This window comes from Sceloporus occidentalis, unplaced genomic scaffold (genome assembly GCF_023333645.1).
Source record: "Sceloporus occidentalis isolate IW3139 unplaced genomic scaffold, rSceOcc1.0.p SCAF_4, whole genome shotgun sequence".
Taxonomy (NCBI): domain Eukaryota; kingdom Metazoa; phylum Chordata; class Lepidosauria; order Squamata; family Phrynosomatidae; genus Sceloporus; species Sceloporus occidentalis.
The window spans coordinates 33,161,524-33,186,916 of NW_028316984.1; the positions used below are offsets into that span (position 1 = coordinate 33,161,524).

Below are 25,393 nucleotides of genomic sequence, written 5' to 3' on the forward strand. Positions count from 1 at the left end.
CTCTGAGGCCCTGGGCCAGATTCCCAGGGAGCTGGCAAGGGAAAAAGGAGGAAGAGAGGCAGAGAGAGGAGTGCCGCTGCACCACTCCAACAGTCACACTCTCTCAGCCGAGGGAGGAGGAGGAGGCAGTGGAAGGGCCAGGAGTGCTCTGTCATGGCTCCCTGCCACCCTGGACATGGGGTTTCCTTTCAGAAGCCCCAACAAGACAGCCGCCCTTCCCTCCCTTGGGCATGGGGGGAGCACTTGTGGAAATGACAGTTGGGAGCATGCACAGACAAGGCAATTCTATGCTAGCAATGGGGGTTTGTTTGTCTCCTTTTGATAGCCAAATGCGAATCTGACCCTAACTAATGTGCCTTTAGCACCTTGTTGTTCGCTCTGTGTGATAACCATTGGCAAATGGGATTGCTTTTCTGGGATGACAGCACTTTAATCATTTTCGGATTGCAAGCACATAGGTCCCCATGTGATAATGCCCTAACTGGAAAAGATGTCATGAAATGAACTCTCTGCTACATTTTGTCTCTTTGCAAAACAAGCCCAAACCCGCAATGCTTGTATATAATTATAATTTTTATTCCTTATCATCTCTCCCCATGGATATATGGTAGATATCACAAAAGTTCAGGAGGGATTTAAACCTGGTCAGGCATCTTTCTCTTTGTTTTCCCTTTCTTCGGAGACTAAAGTATAGAGCAAATTGTCCACTTTAGTCCTCCAGACAGAGAATGTATGGAAAACAGGATGCTTGAGAAATGTATTCTTTTTTTTAATTATGACACAAAATAGCTTTAACTGTGCCTACAAGACTAATGTGTAAATTGGAACTTAGACATCTGCTTTGAACTTCTCAAATGTTTTGACACAGTACTTGTCCCCAAAAAAATATTTAAATTTAATATTTGTTGAGAAGATGTGTCTTTTAATACATAATTTGAGGGGGAAATTAATCTTAAAATATGTCTAGAAAGACATATTTAAATGTGTATTTTCATACAGATTGCAGGTTCATGTAATAATAATAATAATAATAATAATAATAATAATAATAATAATAATGTTTATATCTTCCCGCCTCTCCCAATTGGATTGAGGCGGGATCACAGCAGAGTTTAAAAAATACAATTAAAATGTTACAATATTATTACCACACAAGTTAAAAACACAGTTAAAAACATGTAAAAACATGTAAATTATTAATTACCACACAAGTTAAAACCACAGTTAAAAACATGTAAATGTAGGACAGAACAGCTTTATCAATCAATTGAAGCAAAACTGCATGGGCCAGAAATACATTGGTTTTACTCCTTGCAGTTTTCATTCATAGTTCTGCATGTGTTCATTCATAGTTCTGCATGTGTTCATTCATAGTTCTGTTTGGTTCCACTCATAGTGGGAAGAAAGAATCCCTCCCTTTGGTTCTGTCCATTTATTGGATCAGTGGTAGAGAAGAAAAAGTAAACAGACAGCTCCCTGTTTAACATGAAGGGAGGAGCAAAAAGAAGTACCCTCACAAGCTTTAGAGACTGAGGCCTGTTACAGACTGCCAAAATAAAGCTGCTTCGGGTCTCTTTGGAGGTATGCTGTTTAAATGATGCATGCACCCTAAGAATCCGGAAGCTGCACCAAAGCTGCACTCCAGTGCTTAGGAATGGAGTGTGGCTTTGGCACAACCTCCGGACTCTTAGGACCCATGCATCATTTAAATAGCATACCTCCAAAGAGACCCGAAGCAGCTTTATTTTGGCAGGCTGTAACAGGCCTTAGTGCCACAGAGAAGAATGAAATACAACATGGCAAATTAGGAAAATTGCTTATTGTTTGCATTTATGATGGCATGACTTCACATTCAGGAAATAAAGTGGAAAGTGGTTTGCTTGGATGTAACTGTAAGCATACTTCTGTTTAAAATCTGAATATTCTTATTACATCTGATTTGTTAGCAACTCAGTGCTGAGGTGGAATACACATTAAAGCTATCAGAGCAGCTGAGCCTGAAAGGAGTACCTGATATGGAAAAGTCTGAGAAAGTAAGTGAGCTGCTTCATCTCCATAAGGAAATAAAGGAGAGAATGGCCGAGTACGATGAAATTTTCAACAAGACAGTCAAATTCCATCATGTCAAAGAGGAAGTAAGTATGGTCATGCTTAATCTGGAAGCATACTGTCTCATGGCAACTATATGGCTATCTGTGTATTTATCATTCTTATTCTGCCATAAACGAACATGACATTAAAAGAAACTCTTATTAATCACTAAGAACCATGCTGAAATATTATCAGGTCATAAAACCTGATGCAAATGCATGTGACTTGAACCTGTCCCTAACATTTTTGAATATAAAACAGAGGAATGGAAGAATGTTTTAAATGATATATGCCTTAATTTTCACAGCTTGAATGTCTCATAAAATCAGAAGGACTGGAGATCTCAGAACTGAAAGATGTGCCCAGTGACACTCCCCATGCTAAGATCCACTTGAATAATGTTCAGGAGAAGCACACACATATCAAGAACCTGTACAGATTGGCACTCACACTTGGAATGGATATAATTTCAACAGTGAAACATCCTGTAAGTCAATACCAGAGTAGATCCTGTACTGGCAACAAATTAAGGAGAAAACAGAATGTAGATTTTCCTTTCCTGTGTTACTGCTAGACCAATCAGTCTCCGACAAATTTATGGACCTATAGAGCTGATCTAGATAGTCATGCATTGTAGAGATATATATTTATTTCTCAGGTCGTAACAGTGACAATATGTTGGCAGAGATATGGCAGGGATCAGTCTAGAAAAGATTATAGTACAATAGGTCCGGGTGTCACTGGTATTAAGCTATTTTGGATAGAGTTACATGGCTCCTTAATCAAATTCATAATTTGTAATTCAAAAGGTTATCTCCTTCATAGTTGCTGATGCATGAAGCCCCTTTCACCTACTTAAGTGACTACACCACCTACAAGCTCTTCTTAAAAGAGATGGCTCTGTGACAGAATCGCAGGCCCAAAACAGATGGGCCAAAAGGAGCGGCTTCTGGTCGCTTCAGGGACATGGCATTCATATGACAGAAACCACCTATAGACTGTGTATATGATATTGTAATTTAAAGGTATCATTTTAATTTTTCTAGTTGTTTATGTCACAACTATTTCCATTACATTCAGTGATATGTGGAATTATTAAGGTGTGATATCAGTACAAAAACCATTACTAAGGATTCTGTGTGGTGTGGTATGAGAGGAGGTCAATGGTGGGGTGACACTATGAGTTATGGCACCAGGTGACACCAACCGTAGTGATTCCACTGTTTTTACCTTTTAAAAATATATGTACTAATTTTGATAGATTCACTATCCAGGATGAACCCACTGTTCCAACCTTTGGTCTCCTGTCACCCACTTTGTTCTTTAACCCTCAAGAACTCTCTCTGGATCTGATACTCTGGCCTGAAGTTGACCCCTATCCTGGAGAAGTGACCCATGTGGATCAGTGGTTTCAGTGTGGGAAACCAGACCAGTCTTCTTCATCAAGTCTTAAATGAAAATAGGCAGAAACAGTTGTAGAAAATAAAACCAGTAAAAAAAATTTATGTAACATTTAGGTTAAACATGATCTGCCTAGACTCTTCCCACATTCCCAGCCCTCAAGCCCCCATTCAGATTTGATCAAATCCCTTTTTTAATAACTTGCCTTCACTCTATTTCTGAGTGGCCCTAACTTTGTTTCATTCCTGCCTCTATCTAACTTTTTACCAGCCAAGCTTCTAGTTTATATTATTTCCTCCATAGGGCACCCTTCACAGCACTGCATGAGCTGTGATTGGCTGGTTCTACCCAGGTTTGCCCAGCCTTTCACTTTACATTGATAAATTGTGCCATCACTTAGTTTCCAGGTGCAAATGTTCATTGTTTCAGCTTGATTTCTGCATCTCATTCTAGAATTCCTTTAATGTTTCTGTAAAGAACCTCCAGCAGCAACTCGATGCCCTTGAGTCTGACAGCATTCACTGGGACTCCAAAGCTGGAAAGTATGAGGAAGAGTTGTCACACACCATCCGCTTCTGTACCACAAGAGAGGAGATACAAGAGGTCTGGTGAAAAGAACCCATTAAATACTCAAAATCTATTGCGTCCTTTGACTTCTTGCTGTCAGTACACTTCATGTCTCCTTCTGCCTTTTTGTTTCAGCTTCACCCTCAGTTTTAAAGATGACCTGTGTCTACAAACTGTCCATAAATTTTGCTTACATTTGTGTCCTTTTAGATTAAAAAAAAAAAAGGGGGGGGGAGGAGGAGACTGGAAACTGTTACAGCTATATTTGTATTAGATCCCACTCCAAGACATTTGAAATAAAGCTCAAATCTCCCCCCCCCCCCACCTGCTACCATTTTGGTATAATAATACAGCTGTTGAATTTTGGGGAATAGTTTGAAGAATAGAGGTCAAATGAAGTGTACTAAATGGATTATTAGCTTCTTAATACTTTATGACATATAAATAGCGCTGGGGTCCAAATTACTATTTTGGGCATGTTCGTCAGTCAAGATCTTTGACATGGGGAAGAGGAAACAGGTGACCCAAATGCCATATTTTAAATTGTTTTTGAAAATCCCATCAGTTTCAAAAATTGTTTCTTATGAATCAGACCAGGCTACTGTGCAAGAAACACAAGCTGAAAGTGTCTTTGGGCTTGATAATGCAGTTCTGGTGTAATTTGGATTATAGAAAATATTTTATAATAAATTAGATATGTTTAGAGAAAAGAGGCTATGAGAGAATTAGAAATGTATGTGACTACCTCCATTTTGTTTAGCTTTGAGCCAAGACTCATATTCTCTGTGTGATACTGTGGAAGGCTGTATGTGTTGGATAATGGAATCCAAAGGGTGCGTGACTATATATAGGTGTCTTCAGACTTTTTCTCAGCTAGTACTAATCTTAAACAGCTTTATGTGGCTCTCCAGTAGTTGTTTCTACTGATCAGCATATTTTGCACTCATCTCCTCTGCTCAGATGACCAAAATCAATATAGTCTTTCACCTTCTTGTCAGTGCCGTTTCCCTTGATGAACCTTATTGATGTGGATCAGAAGTCTGGGGTATAAAACTGACCATCCTAGAATTTCTCTTGTAACCAACACAATTTCTTCTTTTTTTCCTCTTCTTGCATAGTTTCAGTGGTCTTGTGGCAAAAAGCTTCTACAAGTGGAAATATGTTTATGGGTATTAGTTTACATCAAGAGAACTGTGCAATTGAAAAGAAAATGACATCTGGATAACAAAATGGGTACAGCTTTCTTATTACAGAGCCACCAAATGCATCAGGACAGACAAATTATGCTTCCATGACAGGTTATACTGCTGAGATGCAAACCTGTAAAAACTAGAGAGCCCAGGTGCACTTAAAAGTCATAGTATATGCTCCAAAACTATTGTAACCCAATTTAGTCATAATTTACATGGTTTGCAGTCCACTAAATAAAGGACTGTATTCTCTACCAGCTACTAAGTTAGGCATACTTAAGTTACTTAAAAAGCAACTGCTCCTGGCCTGTACCTTGCCCAATATTTTAAAAATTACTTAAGTAACTGTTCCTGGCCTGTATCTTGCCTAATATTTATATGTTTCCAGTTGACTGCACTATGTTTCAAAATTGTACTACTTGACTGCACTACTTTATTACCTAAGATGCTATTTGCATATCAGTTTAAGTACGGGAATTCATTGTTTCATAAGTGAAAGATGAATTGCAAATGGCAATGGTTAATGAGTAAAGAATGGATTCTTGTTTTTAAAAGCTGATGTGACTAAATTAAAACAAACAATATAAAATTCAACAAATATAAATACAAAGCATTTATTTAAAAATAATATTAATCAAAAGAAGAACTGTAAGATGGGAGATACTTGAATGGACAGGATATGTGAAAACGCTTTAGAAAAAAACCCTAGACATTTACAAAATGGAGTGGGTCCAGAGGAGGGAAGACACATTTGCAGGGAAGACAACAGCGTGCATGTCTGGAAACCAAGTCCAATAGGGAACTACTGGAACATCTTGGCATGTTTAGCCCAAAGAAAACAAAATGAATGGGATGTATAGTGTGTGAGGGAGTGCATGCATGTATGTGTGTGTGTGTGTGTGTGTGTGTGTGTGTGTGTGTGTGCCTGCTTGAAAGTCACCTGTTGACTTCTGGTGATACCCATGAATTTTATAGGTTTTTTTGACTGTTCTAAAGGAAAGAACTAGAAGCAAAAGGAAGAAATTTCAGGAAGCAAGTTTTAGTTAAACATGAGAAACTTCCAAAGAGTAAGATCTATTTGACAGTGGAATATGCCTGCCTGCCTGGCAAGCTGTGGTGGGCTGTCCTCAACTCTAGAGGATGTTTGAATAGATGTTGGATGGCCATATTTTAAGGATTTTGTTGCTGAAGACAGGAGATGAGACCTCCATTCCAACTCCCAAATTTCATGGTTCTATGAAAATCCACGACACAAACAGAAAGAAAGTCTTACCTGTAGATTTTTTTTTGGGGGGGGGGGGGGGGGTTTGAGAATATCAAAGATTAAGAATATTCAAAAGGCAAAAGGCTCATTTTGAACACCCACGAGTAATTTGGCACAGATAGCTTTCACATTTTAAAAACAGTTCCAGACTCACATGGTGCCATTATATGCCCCATGACATGCATCCAACCCCAGGATTTACATTGTTCAGTGCACCCAGTGCATATCAGTGCAATATAGATGTTGGTTCAGAGTTTCTGTTCCATTGCTCGGTTTTTCTACCAGCAGCAGCTTCTTTACATGAATCCAACAACCCTGCCTTGCAAAAATGATCTAAAGGCATATCAATTTTCTCTAGCCTTCATCTGTTTGGAAAAGCTGTTCTAAATTACATATCAACTTTACTTATCATACATGATTGACTATAAGTCAACCTCATGTATAAGTGGAGGGCAGGTTTGAGGGCCAAAATGATGGATTTTGATATGACCCGTGGATAAGTCAAGAGTAAAGAATGTAAAGGATGCAAAGGAAAATGATGCCAAAGAACTTTAAAAATTCTGTCAGGTATAACTGTTTGTGCTCATCCTAAAGGCAGGATGGATGAGAGAGCAGAAGGGACCTATGCCTCTTTTTGGTGCTCCCAGGATGGACTAAGCTCTTGCCTTTTACCACTCTATTCAGAAAAAGGGGATGGCATATATATATATATATATATATATATATAGAGAGAGAGAGAGAGAGAGAGAGAGAGAGAGTTAAAGTACAGTACTTACGTTGGCCCTGTGGATAAGTCAACCATTTTTAGGTCAATTTTTTTACTAAAATTTCTAGATTTATACATGAGTATATACAGTATTTACATTTTCCTAAATGCATGCTCTACAGAAATCAATTAGAGGTCTTTAAACAGAGGCTGGATGGCCATCTGTCGGGGATGCTTTGATTGAGATTTCCTGCATGGCAGGGGGTTAGACTGGATGGCCCTTGCAGTCTCTTCCAACTCTACGATTCTAGGATTCAATTTATACATGTGCAAGGAGAAAAGTCCATACTAAAGAGATTCACTGTAGGTCCTTCTTTTGGACCCAGGGGACAGAGTAGGGTGGCTCTTTTGTTTTATTTTTTGACAACCATGGCAACAAGTGGATCATTAAAACACTATCTTACTGTATCTCTACTATTTGTTTTCTCCTTGAGTGATACATTCCAGCAGTTGTCATCAGACATCCTTTCCATCATTTGTTACCAATTTCCAAACAGCTGTACATAGACAAAGTATGTCTGAGCAGTGCTTGGGTTGACATTGAGTAAATCAGTGTGAGGCATGGCACTTTCTGCAGAAAATTGGTACCCTAACGGGATGATTTTCTCCAGCAAATCCAGTGCACAAGTGGACTTTAGCCACTTGTAGCCATTATTCCTGTTTCCTGAAAGCATAGCAGCTAGGCATTCTTATACTGGACACTAAACACTTGGGATTCAATCCAAAGATAGCTTCTTTCAAGTAACCACGGCTATGATTGGAGGCATACATTTTTCCCCTGCCTTATTTTTTAGAAACATGATAGACTTTTCAGCTCTGCCAGTCTGCAATTCCATTTCCATGCTTTACCTCATAGTGTCAATGCACTTTCTCCTTCTTTGATGTATAAAATGAGGCAGTTAGTCATATACTGAAACAGAGAATGAAAATAATGGGGTGGGGGTGGCGGTGGCCACAGCAGGGTAAGAAATGCTGCTGTCCTAGTCACTTTAATTCAGCTAGACTGCTTTCCTTGCAAATGGATTCTTCTTTTCAAATGAAGCAAAACTATTAATTTATTTTGACTGGAAAATATAGTCAACGCTGTAAGCATAATATAAAGAGGAACGTGCAAGGGCCTAATCGGAGCAGACTTTCCGATTGAGAATGAGAAAAGTGACAGCAGCTGCAACTCTTTTGACATATGAAGCATCTTTTCTGGAACAAGGAGCTCCTATTTCAAACGTTGACTCTGCCAAAAGGGAGCTTTAAAGTCTTTTTTACATGAACACTGGTAAATTGACATAACGTGATAAAGGGAACTCTTGCTTTCTTGTGCCTCTTTTTAGGGGCTGCACCTCTCACAAAGAATAATGATTTCATATTTTAAATAGCTGTTTTATAACCATAAATCATGTCTTTGGGAGGAATCAGAGACTTTGGCTAAATGGAAATTAGGTTCTAGGTGAATCTGATGTACCCCGCCCCACCCACCCACCCATGCATGCAAGAAAGTTGTAACCACTGCAGTTTGGGTAAACTAATAAAGATAATTAGAAGTTCTTTCATGTAAATTGAGAAGCTTATTTTGAAGTGGGAAGCTTCAAAGGTATTTATAACGCTTGGTAAAGACAGCAGTCAGAACAAGTATACACACTCCTTTTAGAGGGTATTTATTCTGGGATTCTGTACGTGTTATAGACCATGTGTTAAGTATTTATTTAGGATGCTTTCTCGACCACTCAAAGGGGTCATTAACAGCATATTCTTAATCTGTATCTTTACAGTAATTCTGTAGTAAAATAGAATGAGCAGCAAGTGCTCTGATTTCCTCAGCTGCATGAGAAATTTGATTGTTTGACTGGAGCTCTGGATTCAGTGGCTTCCTATAGCTTGTCCAGTGAGATTGAAGTCTCAACCTAGATCTGAATCTTGAATGCTCACATCCTGTGTCTCAGGGAATAAATCAGCAGATAATTTTCACCAAGGGCATGCAAACAAAAAGCAAAACATAACAGTTAAGTATTACTGGCTAAAGAACAGAAAGCAGAGAGCAGGAATGGTTGCCTCTCACAACAGAGAGAAGTATAAAGTATGGTTCCTCATGGATCTGTAACAGTAATAAATGCTTTTTCAGGTCTTCATAAAATTATCTGGAGTTGGTTGTGAACAGTGAAAGGACCAGGTTTGCTCACACTGCCATATTAGGATGGTTAGAAGAAAAACAGACTGTAAAGAACTCCAAAGGGATCCCTCCCAGGTGGAGCACAATAATATGGTGTTTATTCCACATTACATGCTCTTCAGTGTAAAAATAAATCCCAACTTTATGCATGCTACGATAAGTGTATGAGCCAGAAAGTACTGACCAAGAAAGAGATCTTGGGGTTTCAGTGGAAGCTCAATAGGAATGTTGGCCCAGTTTTATGTGCTGGGCATAATGAAAAAAAGGTTCAAAAATAAAACTACCAATACCATACTGACATTATTCAAATGTTGACAGATGCTGCTGACCTAGAAAGTGACACTATAGAGAAGGGAAAGTGCAGAAAAGTGCAACCACAGATATCAAGGGTAGAAATAGCTCCCATATGAGGGAAAGGTTACAACCTTTAGAGCTTAAGAAAAACATGTTAAGAAGATGGAAGTGTATAAAATCATACATGGTGTGATGAAAGTGGCTAGTACCTCCCCCTCCCCCAATAATTATGGAATCCAGGGTCATCCATGGAATCTCTACAGTGGGAAATTTAGAACAAATAAAAGGAAGTACTTTTCCACACATCACATAGTTAAATTGTGGAATTCTCTGTCAAAAGATGCAGCAGCAGAGAACAAACAACGGGGGCTTTAAAATGGGATTGGACAAATACATGGAAATAAAGCTATCAGTGGCTCTTATACATGATAGATATATTTTCCACCCAGAAGCAGAGTGTGCCTTACTTGCAGCCTAGTTGCTGGGGAACATGAGCAAGAGGATGCCATTGCACTCATGTGCTGCTTGTGAGCTTTCCATAGGCAACTGGTTGCCCACTGTGTGAACAGAATGCTGGACTAGAGAAGCTTTGGGTTTGATCCCATCATGGCTCTTCTTATGTTCTTATCATTTGAAGTGATTCCAGCAGTTATGCAATTCTTCATCTTCTTTGTTGTGAGGATGGAACTGGCATCTCTTGTTTGACTCTCTAGTTCCCACAATTCACTGCGGCCTTCAAAATGGAGAGAAAGGGATTGACAAGCACCTGTTGTTTGCTGTTCTCTTCCTCCTTGGCTCGCACTTCAGAGCACAGTTACAGTGGGTTCAGTTTACAATTCCGTTCTCCCTTCCTCCATCTTTTATCATGCTCACTTCGTTTCATTCCCTTGTTTTCCAACAGTCCTCCTTCTTCTTTCACCATGAGTAGGTGTGACTTTTCATAAATGTTCAGACAGCATTGCCTTTGCTGTCCCTCTTTACTTGGGCATTTCAGTAGAGCAGATCCCTATACCCTGAGGCTGTCAGCTTCTGGTCCTTTCCAATTCCACCAGGCGGATAGAGTTTGCCACAAAAATAGAACTCAGCATCAGTCCAGAAATGTTCAATAGTCACACGATCTCAAGTCGGAAAATAAAAACATTTTTTGGCAGTTGGAGACAAATACATTATGACAGCTATAAGAAACTGCCTTCCTTCCTGCTTTGAAACAGAATGTAGAAAACCTGGTAAAACCTGGATATGTCTTTTTCCCATAAGCCAACCAAATATTAATTTTATAATGTCATTGCCTTTGAGGTGGCATTTACTAACATGGGTTTGTAGTGCAATGCTTACTTTGCCAGGAATATTCAGGAGGCAATTCATTCCTTTCCAAATGCACGCTTTATGAAAGCTCATATGGATATCAAATTTGATGAACTAGAGCTTAATCTCATTAGTTGCTGGATGACAAACGTTGCCCATCCTCTTGGGCTTCAGAAACTGGAGATGAGATGTCAAGGCCAACCAGAAAGCAATATCTTTAGATCATAAAATCTCCCGGCAAGTGTATAATAGGATGACCTGCAAATAATAAATTCCTGAAATGTTCATGATCAGCAATCCTGATGGCAATTGGAACAGGGGAGTTCCAATGGAGCAGCTATGCAGTGCTCATTCCCCTATTATTTTTGTTTAATATAATAAATATCATATTTAATAATATTATTATAAATAATAATAATGCAGACTTGCATCTCACTTCTGCCTCTAAAAGCATTATGTGCATAAATATTATTGAATCATACCTTGTGGACTTGCATCATAGATTTTCCACAAATATGTTCTTTATGGGACAGATGACATGCATTAATTATTTCTTCATGATTTTTTAAAAGTACTTTAGAGAAGGCACTGGCTTGCCTTCATAGACCTATGTTTTCAACAGAATAAAATACCTACAGCACAGTAACAAATTCTGGTTTACGTGTTTTTCTGATGCAGAGATTATCCCTATCCTAGGAAAAATGTGTACCCAAATGCTTTAGGATATACTTTCTGACCTGAATCTAATGTAAAGCCACTGAATCCATTGTTGAATGGTGAGTCAGCACATGGAAATCTCACTTGGTTTTACTCTAGTTCAGACTATCAATAGGATACAGATCACAGGTTAATGATTGAAGTAAATGTTCTTAATTCATTTTATAGTATTGTCACATTTCTCTCCCTTTAAAAAAATGATTTCTTTTCAGCTCAGAGAATCATTTAAAGATCTCAAAAAGAAATTCAACAACATGAAATTCAACTATAGCAAGAGAAGTGAAAGAGCAAGAAACCCGAAGACCCTAAGAATTCAGATACAGCAAGTTGAGGCATATTCTGAGAAAATGCAGGTAACAACTAATAGCAGTTGAAGTATTTCATGCCTAAGATTTATCCCAAATATGTAGACTTAGCTGACATCATTCATCAGTAATTTCCCCAATGCAGCTGATGTAACAGAACACCAAAGGTCATATCTACCCCTTTTCCTTTTAGGGCTTAGGGATTTTTGTTTGTTTGTTTGTTTGTTTGTTTAAGTTCAAAACTGAACCAACTTTGTATGTCTGCTTGTCTATCAAATACTAAAGTGTTTGATAATATAATAATATTATCTTATAATTGTAATATTATAATCTTGTTGTTTGGGTAAAGACAACACCTATATCCATTCTCTTTTTTGTAAACTACTAGGAATTCCAGTTTTGGGAGAAATGTGGGACTTAAGGGGAACAACAACAATGATGCTATTGAGACTATCAAAGCCTAGCGTGTTAAGTAAATTGCAAAGGCTGAATAGGGGAAATGCCATGACAATCTTGCTACAATGGTACATTAGCACCTATGCAAAAGATAAGCTTTACCTTCTTAAAAAAACTGATGGAAACTTAGGCTTTAAAAAGTTGTACAAAACATTGAATTAAAAATATACTGGGGTTTTAAGAATCAAATTTATAGACAACTAGAACATAATATGCCAAACATAACTGTGGTTGGGAAAAATAAGAGTTTAGATTGTGAAGCTGAATGCTTTCACGGATGGCATCCATAGGTTTTTTTTTTTGGGAGGGGGCTATGTGGCCATGTTCTGGAAGAGTTTATTCCTGATGTTTCACCAGCATCTGTGGCTGGCATCTCTGAAGATGTCAGCCACAGATGCCAGCGAAACGTCAGAAATAAACTCTTCCAGAACATGGCCACATAGCCTGAAAAATCCACACACACACACACACACACACACACACAAAACAACTATAGAGTTTGGATTATAGATGTTAGCAATTCCTGGGGATAGCAGAACTGAAAGCAAAGAGAGGGAAAAGATTATATATATTGAGACCTACAAAGTGGGATTCAGCACCTCCAGGAAAATAAAACCACGGTGATTGCAGTGATGATAGGGGCTCTAGAAGCAACTTCAATAATTCAGTTTAAAAAAGCAACATCACCTGAAACATGCCAAATAGATTCCTAGATTTTTAGAGAAATCTATGAAACAACTGTAATTCCTACCAAGATAGTTGGAGGGTGGAAGGCAGGGATGTTCTTGCTTTTCCCTAAGAAGGTAATCATAAAACCAAGATACAGTAGTGGACCCATTAACGAATGCCACAGAACTGGGACTTTCTTTCTGTTTCCCCGCTCCTCTTGTTGCAGGTGTCTGTGCTGTCAAAAAACATTTCCAGCTGTTTTCTCAGTCTTCCACAGGATGCTATAGTGAAGGTGCATGGAAGGTTATAGAAAGGAGGTTACAATTGCCACTTTGAGGAGGGGAGCAGTGGGATACATTGAAAAGTACACCACTGCTCCTGGCCAAAGTTCCACACAAGTTGAAATGTGAAAATGTATCTGATTTCTTGTGCTCTCAAAATATTTCTGCTGATGCTACACAGAAACAAAAACACCCTATGTACACACACGTTGAACAAACTAATGACTTTGCCCCCCCCCCCCAAAAAAAATGTTATTGTTTTGTTTTAGATAAGGGACCTAGAAACTGTAGTACATGCACTGATAACCTCACGACTCGATTTCTGCAATGCGCTCTACATGGGGCTACCCTTGTGCCTAGTCCAGGTTGGTCACCGGAAAATCCAGGAGTGACCGGCTAACACCTATTTTAAAGTCACTTCACTGGCTGCCTATTAATTTCTGGGCACAATACAAGGTGCTGGCTTTTACCTTTAAAGCCCTACATGGCTTGGGTCCTTCCTATCTAAGCGATCACCTACTTCCATATAATCCACCCTGCACCCTCAGGTCTTCTGAGGAATTTATTGCAACCTATAAAGACCAGACTAGCTGCAACCTCCCAGAGGACATACTCTGCTGCCGTTCCCAGCTTGTGGAATGCCTTGCCAGAGGAGATCCGTCAAATTTCCATCCTAGACAGCTTTTAAAAAGTGTTAAGACGGATCTCTTCCAGCAGGCCTTCCCCAAATAGAACAATCGGCTAATGATTTCTCCCCACCTTAAGTATAATTCTACTATTTCCCAGTAGATTGTTGTTATTATCAGTGTTTTAACAATTGAATTTAAATTGTAATGTGTTTAATCCTTTTTTAAGGGGGAAGGAGAGTTAGATATGGTATTGAACAAACTGTATGTAGTGTATATTGATTGTCTTTTAATCATGTAAGCCGCTTCGATTGCTCCTATAGCAGAAAAGTGGGGTATAAATAAAAGTTTTATTATTTATTTGTTTATTCTTTGGAGCAGGTACTGAGAAAGAAGACAGAGAATTTAAAGAAGAAAATCTTAGATTCCCTGGCAACATTACCTAGTGATAAAGCTGGGATACTTTCTGACTCCATCAACGAACTAGAGAAACAGCTGAGTGAATTTGGCAAGAATATGGAGGATTACAAACAGAATTTAGATCTCATGGAACACCTGCAGCAGCTGATGGAAGAGGTATAAGAAAACTGCAAGTGTACTTTGTAGTTGTGGTAATAGGCCTATTTCAAGATATGGGAGAAAGGGGCATTACTGTGAAGTATCAGTCATTATGTATAGCATCCATCATTTCAGGCTTCAGGTAAGAGACCTTTACAAAAAGCACCTGGAGTTAAATGAATGTACTCTTTCCCATGCACCAAGCTCTTAAGAATTGCTTATATCCTAAATTTTAAGGCTGGTTTCGTCACTGAAATATATAGACCATTGTTTCTATACTATGAGGATTCCCAAGGTAGTTTGTAATAATAAATCAACCACAGAATAATAACACTGAAATAACTGGACACTGAAATTTCCCTAACTATGCTTTAAAATGGATATACTGAGACATGAACAGTTGTATGAGAATGCACCCGTTCCAATGCATTTCAACATGGAAGTATTTGAACGTGCATATCATTGAAAAGTAATTCAGTGAGGATAAAGAACATATTCCTTTGGGTATGTGTTTGCACATGTCTCAGACTTGTATCCATCAGTAATGCTGGATTCAACAAGTGATATATGTATGAAACCTGTCTTGGGAATGAGAACACCTGTTTATACACCCAGGTCAGCTGTTGGCAGGGGCAGGGAGTGAGAAGGTAAAATATCGTCAATGATGCATCATCATAATGCTACTACTAATAGTAACATCCAGAATAATTAGATAAAATCCACCATTATTTTTTAACCACTTTCTAGATGTCCTATGGGATAAGGAAGCCCACGTGATTTGAATGAACAATCTTATGCTGTAAGATAAGTCATGATATCGTAATGCAGTGAGTCCCAAACTTTGGTCCTCCAGATGTCTTGGACTTCAGCTCCCAGAATTCCTGATGGTTGATCAAGCTGGCTTCTGGGAGTTGAAGTCCAAACCACATGATAGACCAAAGTTTGGGAACTACTGTTATAATACATAAACCTATGGTTAACGGAGGGGAAAGGATGAGGGAAGGAATCTAGCAGTATCTTTAGGACTAACTTGTTTATTTCAGCCCCAACATTTGTGGATTTGAATCAACTTACTCAGATCAGGAAAGAGATCTTGAGCTCTAAATTTTGACCATGTTTGGTAAAGGTCTGGTTTCCCACTGTGGATTTCCTATGTGTTCATAGAACATTATTATGTTTATAATAATATAAAGTATCCTTTATAATTGAACACAAATGAACACTATGATAAATTTTGAACCCAATTTGTCAATTACTTTGTGTAGAATGTCCATTTATGAGCTAATTTTGACCAAATTTGATATTTAAATAGTTTGACATACTGAATATTGTATAATTTGGGATTGATTAGCAAACATCTGTATTTCCTCTCTGAAATTTCATGGCTTTGGCCATATAGCATAGCACCTGATATAAAACAAATTTTGAAGACTACAGGTGCAACTACTAAAATTTTGATTTGATTGAAATATTTAATAGAACAACTTTGAATAAATTTCTGACATATAGCTAACCATAAAATAGAAAGCTAAGCTTATTAATATTGGTTTTGTGTTTTCTTTCCTGCTTAAAGGAAATATAGTACATAATAGCATTTTGTCTTTTACCCACATCCTGCAAGTCTCTGATGAGATCATGCATTTTTCTGTTTCACTGCTTTCCTACTTAGTAATAAAGCCATTCAACTCCCAGTTGTGATTAACTGCATGACCAGTATGACTTTCGTAATACATCAAAAAGTTGCATCTCATTTTTCAAAACAGTAATCTTCCCAGTCACATGCATTTCAACAATGATTAGAAGAAATATTTGAAACATTTTATATGTTACAATGAATATCCAAGGTTGAAAAGCTTTGTATATGTTTTAAAATTCATATGTGAGTGAATGCTGGGAGTCATCTTAAATCAGCCCACACACACACACACACATATCACATATCTAAGCATGTGTGTGTGTATACACACACACAGACACTTACATATATGACAGCCAGTATGGTGTAGTAGTTTGAGCATTGGACTCTGGTGATCAGGGTTTGCTTCCCTGTTAGAACATTAAAAAAACCCTGGGGTGACCTTGGGCACACACTCTCAGCCTCAGATGATGGCAGTGGCAACCCCCTTCCGAAGAAATTTGCCAAGAAAACCCTATAATAGGGATGTCTTAGGATCGCCAGAAGTCAAGGCACACAACAACTCTGTGTGTGTGTGTGTGTGTAGATTTGCACATACATGGATGGATGGATGGATAGGAAAAGTCGAGGAAAGCATGCTCATTTGGAGTCATTAAAAGATCCCTCTGAGATTCCTGTTTGAACACTGATGCTCCCCTATAGTTTAAGTAATAATAAAAGAAAGAGGCAAGCAATATGTTTGCTTGAGCTGTAGTGTCTTGTGTGATGGGATTTTTATTTCTTTTCTCCAACACAGTGTCAATTTTGGTGTGAAGAAGCAAGTGCTACAGTGGTTAGAGTTCAAAAATATTCAACAGAGTGCAAGACAAAGGAAGCAGTAGAAATACTCTACAAACAATTCAATAAATTTGTTGAGCCTATTGTCCCTCAACAGGAGGAAAGAATTCAGACAATCACTAACCTTGCTAAAGACTTATATGGTAAGTCTTAGATGGTTCATTAATTTGAAAAAGAAGAATTAAACTATAGTCATGTCAACATTCCTTTGTTTCAAAACAAATAGAGATTAGGTAATATGCATTCCTTCAATACATGATGCTATGAAAATGGTTAAATGATGTGTTTCTCAAGAGGCAGGAAACCATGATGAGGAGAATACAAGATTAATGAGAATTTTGATAGATTCTGTACAAACTTCACACTTTTTTGTGCAGAAAACATTTTCTGCACAGGAAACTATATATTCTATGTAGAAAATGCTGCTTCTTGCACAGAAAACACCGTTTTTCTGCACACGCAAAAAAAGATGTTTGGGAACTTGCATTCAGCAATTACAGTGTGCTCAGGTATAGAAAATGCCCTATTAAAGCCACAGGTTGGAAATAATTTGTGAAAATTTTCAGCAACCATGGTAAAAAATTTATTTAGTTATTAAACAGAATTGGTATTATTTCTGAGGAATCATAAATGACCCTGATAAATTTGTTACTGCACATTTCTAGTTTAGTTTTAACAATCTGAGAGGAAAATACACCAAAAACTGGGGAATCTTGGTCAATACACATAGAATTGCATTTTAAACAGGAATTGCATTGTAAATAGGAGTAGGTAAGATGTCAGAGCCACCAAAGATCCATTATCAGAGACTCGGTATTTCATTATACAGAACCTCTTTGTGTACTGTAATAAATAAATAGATCTGACCCTAAAGCAGGGATGGGCAAAGAGCTGCATAGGCTGCATATGATTCCCCCTGGGCTGCTTTTGTGGCCCCCAGTATCTCCCCAGGGATAAAAACATTTTTTTTTGTTCCAAAATGTCCAACAATGATTTCTAGGTAGTGTTTGGAGTCCCACTGGACCACTTTTCCCCCTTCAGAATGCCCAAAATGTATTATAGGGGCCAGGGAAGGCCCCAAACATGCTCCCATGTCCCCTACTGGACTTTGAGGAGCATTTTGGGACAAAACAAAAATTGAATGTGGGAGTGGGTCCACTAGAGTGTGTGGCCCTCCCAAGTCTCCTGGAGGGATAATGCCACCCCATAGTTCTCCACAGTTGCCTGCCCCTGTCATCATGCTACTTGAGGCTAGTGCCAACATTTTGCTCATTCTACCACTGTATTTCTTTGCTCAAATTCTAGGTATTGAAGATGGAAAGAGGTATGTCGAAAAATTAGAAGCAAAGCACAAAGAAGTGCTTGATTCTATCAGTGAACTGTGTAGTTCCTTAACAGAACTGGAAGACAAGCTTGGGGTAATTCTTTCCTTCCTATTTAGAGAAAAAGATCTTGGGTATTTACACATCCATCCTATGAATGTACCAGAAATGAATGCTTAGGAGAGATAATCCCAACTGCTGAGCTGCAACTGCCTTATGACCTTTCAGCTACAGAGGAAGCAGAGATCAATATTATTATACAGCAAAAGTGTTTGGTGTTAATGTGTCAAGAAAAGCCATCACTGATAAATGTAACATGGCAGGACAACACTGTACAAAAGCTTTTTTTGTTGCATCCAGCTGGAAATATGTCAGAATATGAACAGCGGGGTTCAGAAGGGCTGAGAATGTACATGCTATATTGAGGAGAGTTGGAAACATCTTAAGGTCCATCATTATAGCATAACTATGGAGATCAAATAGAGCAATTTAGATAATGGCTGTTTTGGTTTGCTCCAACTTGAGACTCAGTGGAGAGGAGTATCTTTCAAATTCACCCCATCTCTAATTACAGTATGTTCTTTTACTTTTTCTCATATTTTTCTGGCATTCACCCTTACACAAAAGGCAAAATGCTGGCTGGGTTTTGAGGGACTCCCATTAGACTAAGGGTGTATCCACACAGCCAAATTAAAGCAGTTTGGCACCACTTTAACTGTCATGACTGTTCTACAGGATCCTGCAGTTTGGTGACGTATTCAGCCTGGTCTGTGAGATTGCTCTGATGCCTCACCAAACAAAATATCTCAGGATTGTGCTTTAATTCTGCAGTGTAGATACACCCTACGTATTTGGATCATACAAAGTCATACTGAGCTCTATTGGAGCCCTTGTAAAACATGGGCTTCGCTTTCTTCAAAGAGTGTGCTTTTCTAATGGCTTATCCTGTCTGGGTCATAAACACACACAAAGAGTGTTTTTTTGGGGGTAGTAGACATATCACTCATCATAACTTGTTACGATCTCATAATTTAGATTAATATATGCCCAACATTCAAACACAGATATCTATGACTACATGGCCCTCAGGGTTCTCTCTTTTAAAAAGCCTACTTTCCTCAGTTTTAATAAATCTTTGTGAGTATCTCATCACCATACCAACAAGTTTTGCATTTCTATGACTATTCATACACCCAGACTATAAAGATCCTTCCTGGGCATCAGTTCATTCCATGCATCTGAGGAAGTAGTCTACAAAAGCATATGCCACAATTTCTTTTACTCAGGGCCCGAACAGACAGGCCAAAATAAAGCTGCTTCGGGTCACTTTGGACTTATGCTGTTTAAATGATGCATGCATCCTAAGAGGCTGGAAGCCATGCCAAAGCCACACTCCAGTCTTAAGGACTGGAGCACAGCTTTGGCACAGCCTTGGGCCTCTTAAGATGTGTGTGTCATTTAAACAGCATACCTCCAAAGTGACCCAAAGCAGCTTTATTTTGGCCTGTCTGTTTGGGCCCTCAGTCTCAAAGGTGCTACAAGATCCAATTGCATACAGACTTCCTTCTTGTCAGTGCTTCAATTTACTGAGAAACCAGATGTGAACCACTACGAACCACTACCTTTACTTTTGATGAAGTTATCCCTTGTCTATTAGTGTGTGTCAGAGGTGGAGCAGGAATGTTATATGGCTGACACTCTGGGGAGTACAGGAGTGACACTTTCAAATTACATTAAAGACCACTCTGCCATTTCCTTTTCTTTTCTTTTTGAATAAAAAACATTTATCAATCACTCCAAATAACACATATCACATAAAATACACAACAATATCACAAACAATAAATACAGTAACAAAAACAGATTTCTCACATTCTCCATTTGTTACTTCCAAACTATCAAACTAGCTCTTATATCTGTCTCATATACTTTCAGACATCTGTTAGTTAATGCATATTTGTTGTTCAACTTATACTAATCTCAGTGCGCCCGTTACTTAGTCCATCAGACATCATCTAAGTCAGATAAATAATACAAAATCGCCTCTACCATTTCTACCATCACTTTGAACACTGTTTCTGGAGAATGCTTGGAAACACTGCATTTACATGCAAGTCCTCATCTTTGCTTAGGCCTTGTACCTGTTTCCAAGTCTTGGCTTCTCCATGCCTCATCTGGTGTTGATTCTGAGGATTTGTGGGAGGACTGTTTCGTGAAAGAAGGAAAGAACTAAATGAAGCTAACATCTTAGCAATCAGAAAAACCGTGAGGACAGTTGGATACTGAAATGATCCCACTTTTGAGTGGGTTTAATTTCATTGTGTTTCTGATGCTTCTGTCTTTTTTATATTTCTTTCAACAGGTTGATTTATTTTCTTGCTTAGGTTTTGGTTTATACTGCATTTATAATTCTGTAACCTGCTTTGATTGGGACTTCTCTGCCTGAAAAGTGGCATATAAATGATGGTATAAATAGAAATGTGAAGCCTGCATACTAGCAGAGGACAATTGTGTGCATGCTTTGGATATGTACACAGATATTTGACCAGTCAGATGCTATTTTTATTGCCTGGCTCAGCTACTGTAGCTCTCAATTTCATTTAACAGGAAGACTCACTGGAGGAAAAAACAGCCAATTCTGATAATTTTGAGGATGAACTGAAAGCAGAACAAGAAAGACAGAAGCAGAAGATTGATAAAGAATATATAAAAGACAAGTCAAATGAGTTGAAACAGGTTTGGAAACTTTTTCCACCCAACTTTACTTTATGTAAATGAAATTCAGACTACTGAGGAAAGAAATGTATACATGTGTTTGTATAGTTTATTCATATTTTTATAATATGAATTATTATTCATATAGACTGCAAAAACTATGGAGATTACTTAAAGAAACAATCCTATGTCCACTTAGCTACACAGTTTACCACACATTTTGATTTTTTAGCTTTCTTAGCAGTTAGGTTTAATGCACTGATTTTTTTTCTATTTATATCTTACTTTAGATGCAGTTGAACACATTAGCTGAAAGCCCATTTATAATTTAAGTCAGAAAATAACAGTTATTTCTACTTTAAAGGTTAAGTTAAGAAACAGTTTTGTTTTAAAAGGATGATTAATTCACATTCTATTTTTGTCCAAAACAAATGCATGGCCCACAGGAAGAATCAGAAAAAGGTTGAGCTATGGAACAAAATTCAGATTTTGACATTTTAAAACCCAATATATTTCCCATGGCATTAACTCTCTCCTGGTGAATATTATAATATGAAGTTGTAGTTTAATCTGATAACAAATTTATATGAAATTGGATAATAACAGTATCCTTATATTTATTACTAATATCCCTTTGTTATCCAATATCAGCTTCCTAGACCCTTGAAAAGGGGCTCAGACATCTTTTAAAGCATGTAAAGTTCAGCCAGTATTGAATAGCCATACTATCTAGAGATGGTAAGAGCTTAGATCAACAGATCTGGAGGACACCAGAGTTAAGAAGATTGACCTAGAATGATATTGTGCAAGCCTTTCATGGGATCTGGAGGGATACATGGCCATTCTGCAAGTGCCCCTCCCAACAAACAATATATAACATGATTAAAACATCATGAGGTAGTGTAGTGATTCAAAACTTGATAGAGGAAATTATCAGACAGTGAAAAAGCACAGGAGTGAAGTTGAATTTGCCCGTAACTTTTATTCATGGGAAGACGGGATGAGAGTGACGTTCTGGGACATACTCTAATAATCTTCTTGCAGTCGCGCCATAACGACAGAAACGTCCCAGTTTTCTCCTCTCCTTTTTCGCCATCTGATAATCTCCAGAGTAAGCATGCTTCTTTTCACCTGCCCCATGGTTTTAGGGTGCTCTCTTGTTCCTTCCTTCCTCTGGCTCAAGAGTACTTATTAATGATAAATTTGGATCCAATCATTGCTACATGCCCTTTGAAAAGCCACAGCCTGGTTTTGTTAGTAAAAGGGCAGTCAGGAGAGAAGATGCAGAATCTCCCACTTCCCAAACACATGAGATGGTGCGTGGTATACATTTAAAGAACTGATAGTAGGTTTTGTATTTACTGAGAGAAATGAAAAATCCAGTGATAATAAGCTTGGTTTTACAGTGGAGAAATTGTAAGCTAATGGTTTTTGTTAGCAATAGACAAATCTTATTGCCTGTGCAAATCATTTTCAATCAACATATTTTCAGGAATTATATTATTGTAAAAACAACTGCAAGTTCTGTAAACTGTGCTCAGATTCTCCCTCACTCCCTCTTGTTCTGTTTTTAAGGAACAGAAGATTTTGGCTGATATTTCAACTATCTGCCCAGCTGGTGAGGATTGTGTTTCACAGGACACCGAACTCTTGTCTCCTGCCAAAGAGGATAGCTTTCAGCCTGAGCTCCTGGCAGAAGAAATGCCCTCTGGAGATGATGAATATGAGTGTATATCCCCCGATGATATCTCTTTGCCTCCACTTTCTGAGACACCAGAATCCAATCTTCTGCATTCTGAAACAGACCTAGAAGAACCACCCTGCTGTAGTTCGCGTAGTCTGCATGTCAGCTCTTATAGTGTGCAAATGCAGATAAATGCTGGCAGTAAAAGAATGGCAGATGGATCTGATCTCTTAACCTCTGCTGCTTATGGTGACGTGCCTGGTCACAGAAAGGAATATATGACAGATGAGCTAGATAGATTTTCCTCCTCTACCATAAGCTACCACTCAAAATGCAAAGCAGAATCCCCTTTTGCTCCTAGTTCACCAGAAATGCCTGAAGGCAGCCCTGTTCCCTGCACGCTCAAGACGAAGTCTGCCTATTGCATGACGAGTGAAGTGTGCCAGACCCATTTGCAACGCCATGAGGTTCACAGAGGCATGACAGAAGCACAGAGACAATTGCATGACATAAATAACTTTACTAAAAACCAGGATAGGATGCATGCTTCACCCAATACATTCTCAGATCTCCTGTTTCAATCAGACGCCACCAGAAGCTGTCAGAGGCAGATGGTCACCCGAGAAGAGATTAAAAGTATATCTGAAAAGAACAGCATGGTCAGCCTATCTGGACAGGCGCCTAACTTCTCCAAGCTTCTGTCTAACGTAACTGTCATGGAAGGTTCTCCGGTGACTTTGGAAGTAGAAGTAACAGGATTCCCAGAGCCTACACTGACCTGGTGGGTAGCTTACAATGAGAAAACCTAAATATAAATAGAGAAATCCCTACTGAGTCATATATAACTGGGCATCAGTGTGAAAATTAGAGCAACACTTGCATATCACTACACATTTCTACACTATTGCATTTCCAACTGAAACCCAAATTAATTATGATCATATCTGTGTAATATAAGGGTCATATAACATCAGTTTTCAGTTATGTTATTCAAACACACCCAACTCAAAATAATATTTTAAGAATATTATATGATGAAACATCCTTCTTTCATAATAAGACATTCCAGTCACTAAAAGTGACTTCTGCAGTAAAAGTTTGTACATGTTTGGGAGTGAATATGAAAACTTTTAATGATGCTGTATGCCTTTAAGTGATTCCTCACTTATGGCAACTCTAATGCACAGCAATCACAAGGTTTTCATGGAAAGATTTATTTGAGAGATTTGCCATTGCTTCCTCTTAGGCGGAGAGAGTATGACTTCCCTAAGGTCACCTTGTGGGTATCCATGGCTGTGCAGGGATTTGATCCCTGGTCTCCTGGATTTCTAGTCCAGTACTCAAACCACCCCATGATGGTTCTGTGAAAGCGTATTTCCTTGTATTTATAGGGAATATTCAGATCTTGTGAGATTTATCAGAGGCCATGTATATTTTATATGTACATTTACACTCAAAATTTTGTAACTCTAATATTTGGCAAAACCTGTACAAAAAGCAATTTCTTTCATTCAAACTACCAGAAGGAAAGAGTGAGTGTGCAAGAGACATTGCTACATTTCAGTCCTCAAATGGAAGCTTTGGAGTTCATGGTGAATTTTGGGGAGGGGGTGGAATCCATGTTTTGTAAGGTTTTTAAAAATCCCCAAAGAATATAAGCTCACACCACAGCATCTTTTCTTTCGCTTCTCCCATAATTGCCTCCCTTTTAGAGCAGAGCAAACTCTTCAGATATTTTAGTTTGTTTTTGTAACTGCACACAGAAAGCAAATTGAACGAGAGAGAGAAAGAGAAAAACTTTTTTGTAAGTGTGTATAACAACTATGAAATCAAAAACTAACCGACATTGAATAGAATTTGATAAATTAGAATTTAACTGAAAGGCAAATTAATCAAGCAAAACCTATCACTGTCTTATGTCTTGGTCACTAACCCATTCTTAAAATTTCTTGGGTTTTTTTCCCTTCTGAAATATTCTTTCATCTTCCCTTTGGAATAATATTGCTGCCAGCTTTAGGCAGAGTTTAATAGTTAAACAATTTTATTTAATACAAAAAAGCTATTGTAGGTTCTTCAAACTATAAATGAAATAAACTTTTATGACTGAATGATCTTCTTCAGGTCACAGTGTTATGAATGCAGTTTAAAAAGGAATTTTCTCAATAAAAATCCAGACCGGAACCTATTGTGCTATAATGGTGATGGTAACAAAACCTGCTTTACACAGAAAAATTTATAATATGAATGCTATATTTAAGTGACACTAATAGACCTAAGATGGTGTGCAACCAGACAAACTGTGGCTGGAAATAATTAGCTTGAATGCCATTTATTTGCTTGCCATGAAAGTGGTTCCAAATAGCAGGTGCTGGGTAGGAGTGAGAGAATCATTGGTGCTCCTGTCCTCTACCCTGACATTAACACCAGCATTTGTTTATCATTATTTTCAACATGCATTTTGTGGTGGGTGGGGAGGTGTTCCTAGTGGCACAGTAGTTAAATGCCTGTACTGCAGCCACTCACTCACAAACCACAAGGTTGTGAG

The 25,393-nt window shown here is 38.2% G+C and overlaps 1 protein-coding gene across 7 annotated transcripts in view; it reads left to right on the forward strand.

Annotated features, from left to right (window-relative positions):
• CCDC141 (coiled-coil domain containing 141) overlaps nucleotides 1-25,393 on the forward strand; it is a 122,143-nt gene that overhangs the window by 93,991 nt on the left and 2,759 nt on the right. Inside the window, exons 15-24 of one of the 7 annotated variants that reach the window (XM_089519666.1) lie at nucleotides 1,947-2,135; nucleotides 2,399-2,578; nucleotides 3,946-4,095; nucleotides 11,972-12,112; nucleotides 14,475-14,672; nucleotides 17,087-17,270; nucleotides 18,433-18,545; nucleotides 21,057-21,185; nucleotides 22,740-22,893; nucleotides 23,434-23,629. In XM_089519666.1, coding sequence (XP_089375792.1) covers nucleotides 1,947-2,135; nucleotides 2,399-2,578; nucleotides 3,946-4,095; nucleotides 11,972-12,112; nucleotides 14,475-14,672; nucleotides 17,087-17,270; nucleotides 18,433-18,545; nucleotides 21,057-21,185; nucleotides 22,740-22,893; nucleotides 23,434-23,629 — 1,634 coding nt within the window. Of the gene's footprint in view, nucleotides 1-1,946; nucleotides 2,136-2,398; nucleotides 2,579-3,945; nucleotides 4,096-11,971; nucleotides 12,113-14,474; nucleotides 14,673-17,086; nucleotides 17,271-18,432; nucleotides 18,546-20,581; nucleotides 20,753-21,056; nucleotides 21,186-22,739; nucleotides 23,630-25,393 lie in introns of those variants that run through there. The other 6 variants (XM_089519667.1, XR_016280848.1, XM_089519662.1 and 3 more) reach the window with 6 other exon arrangements.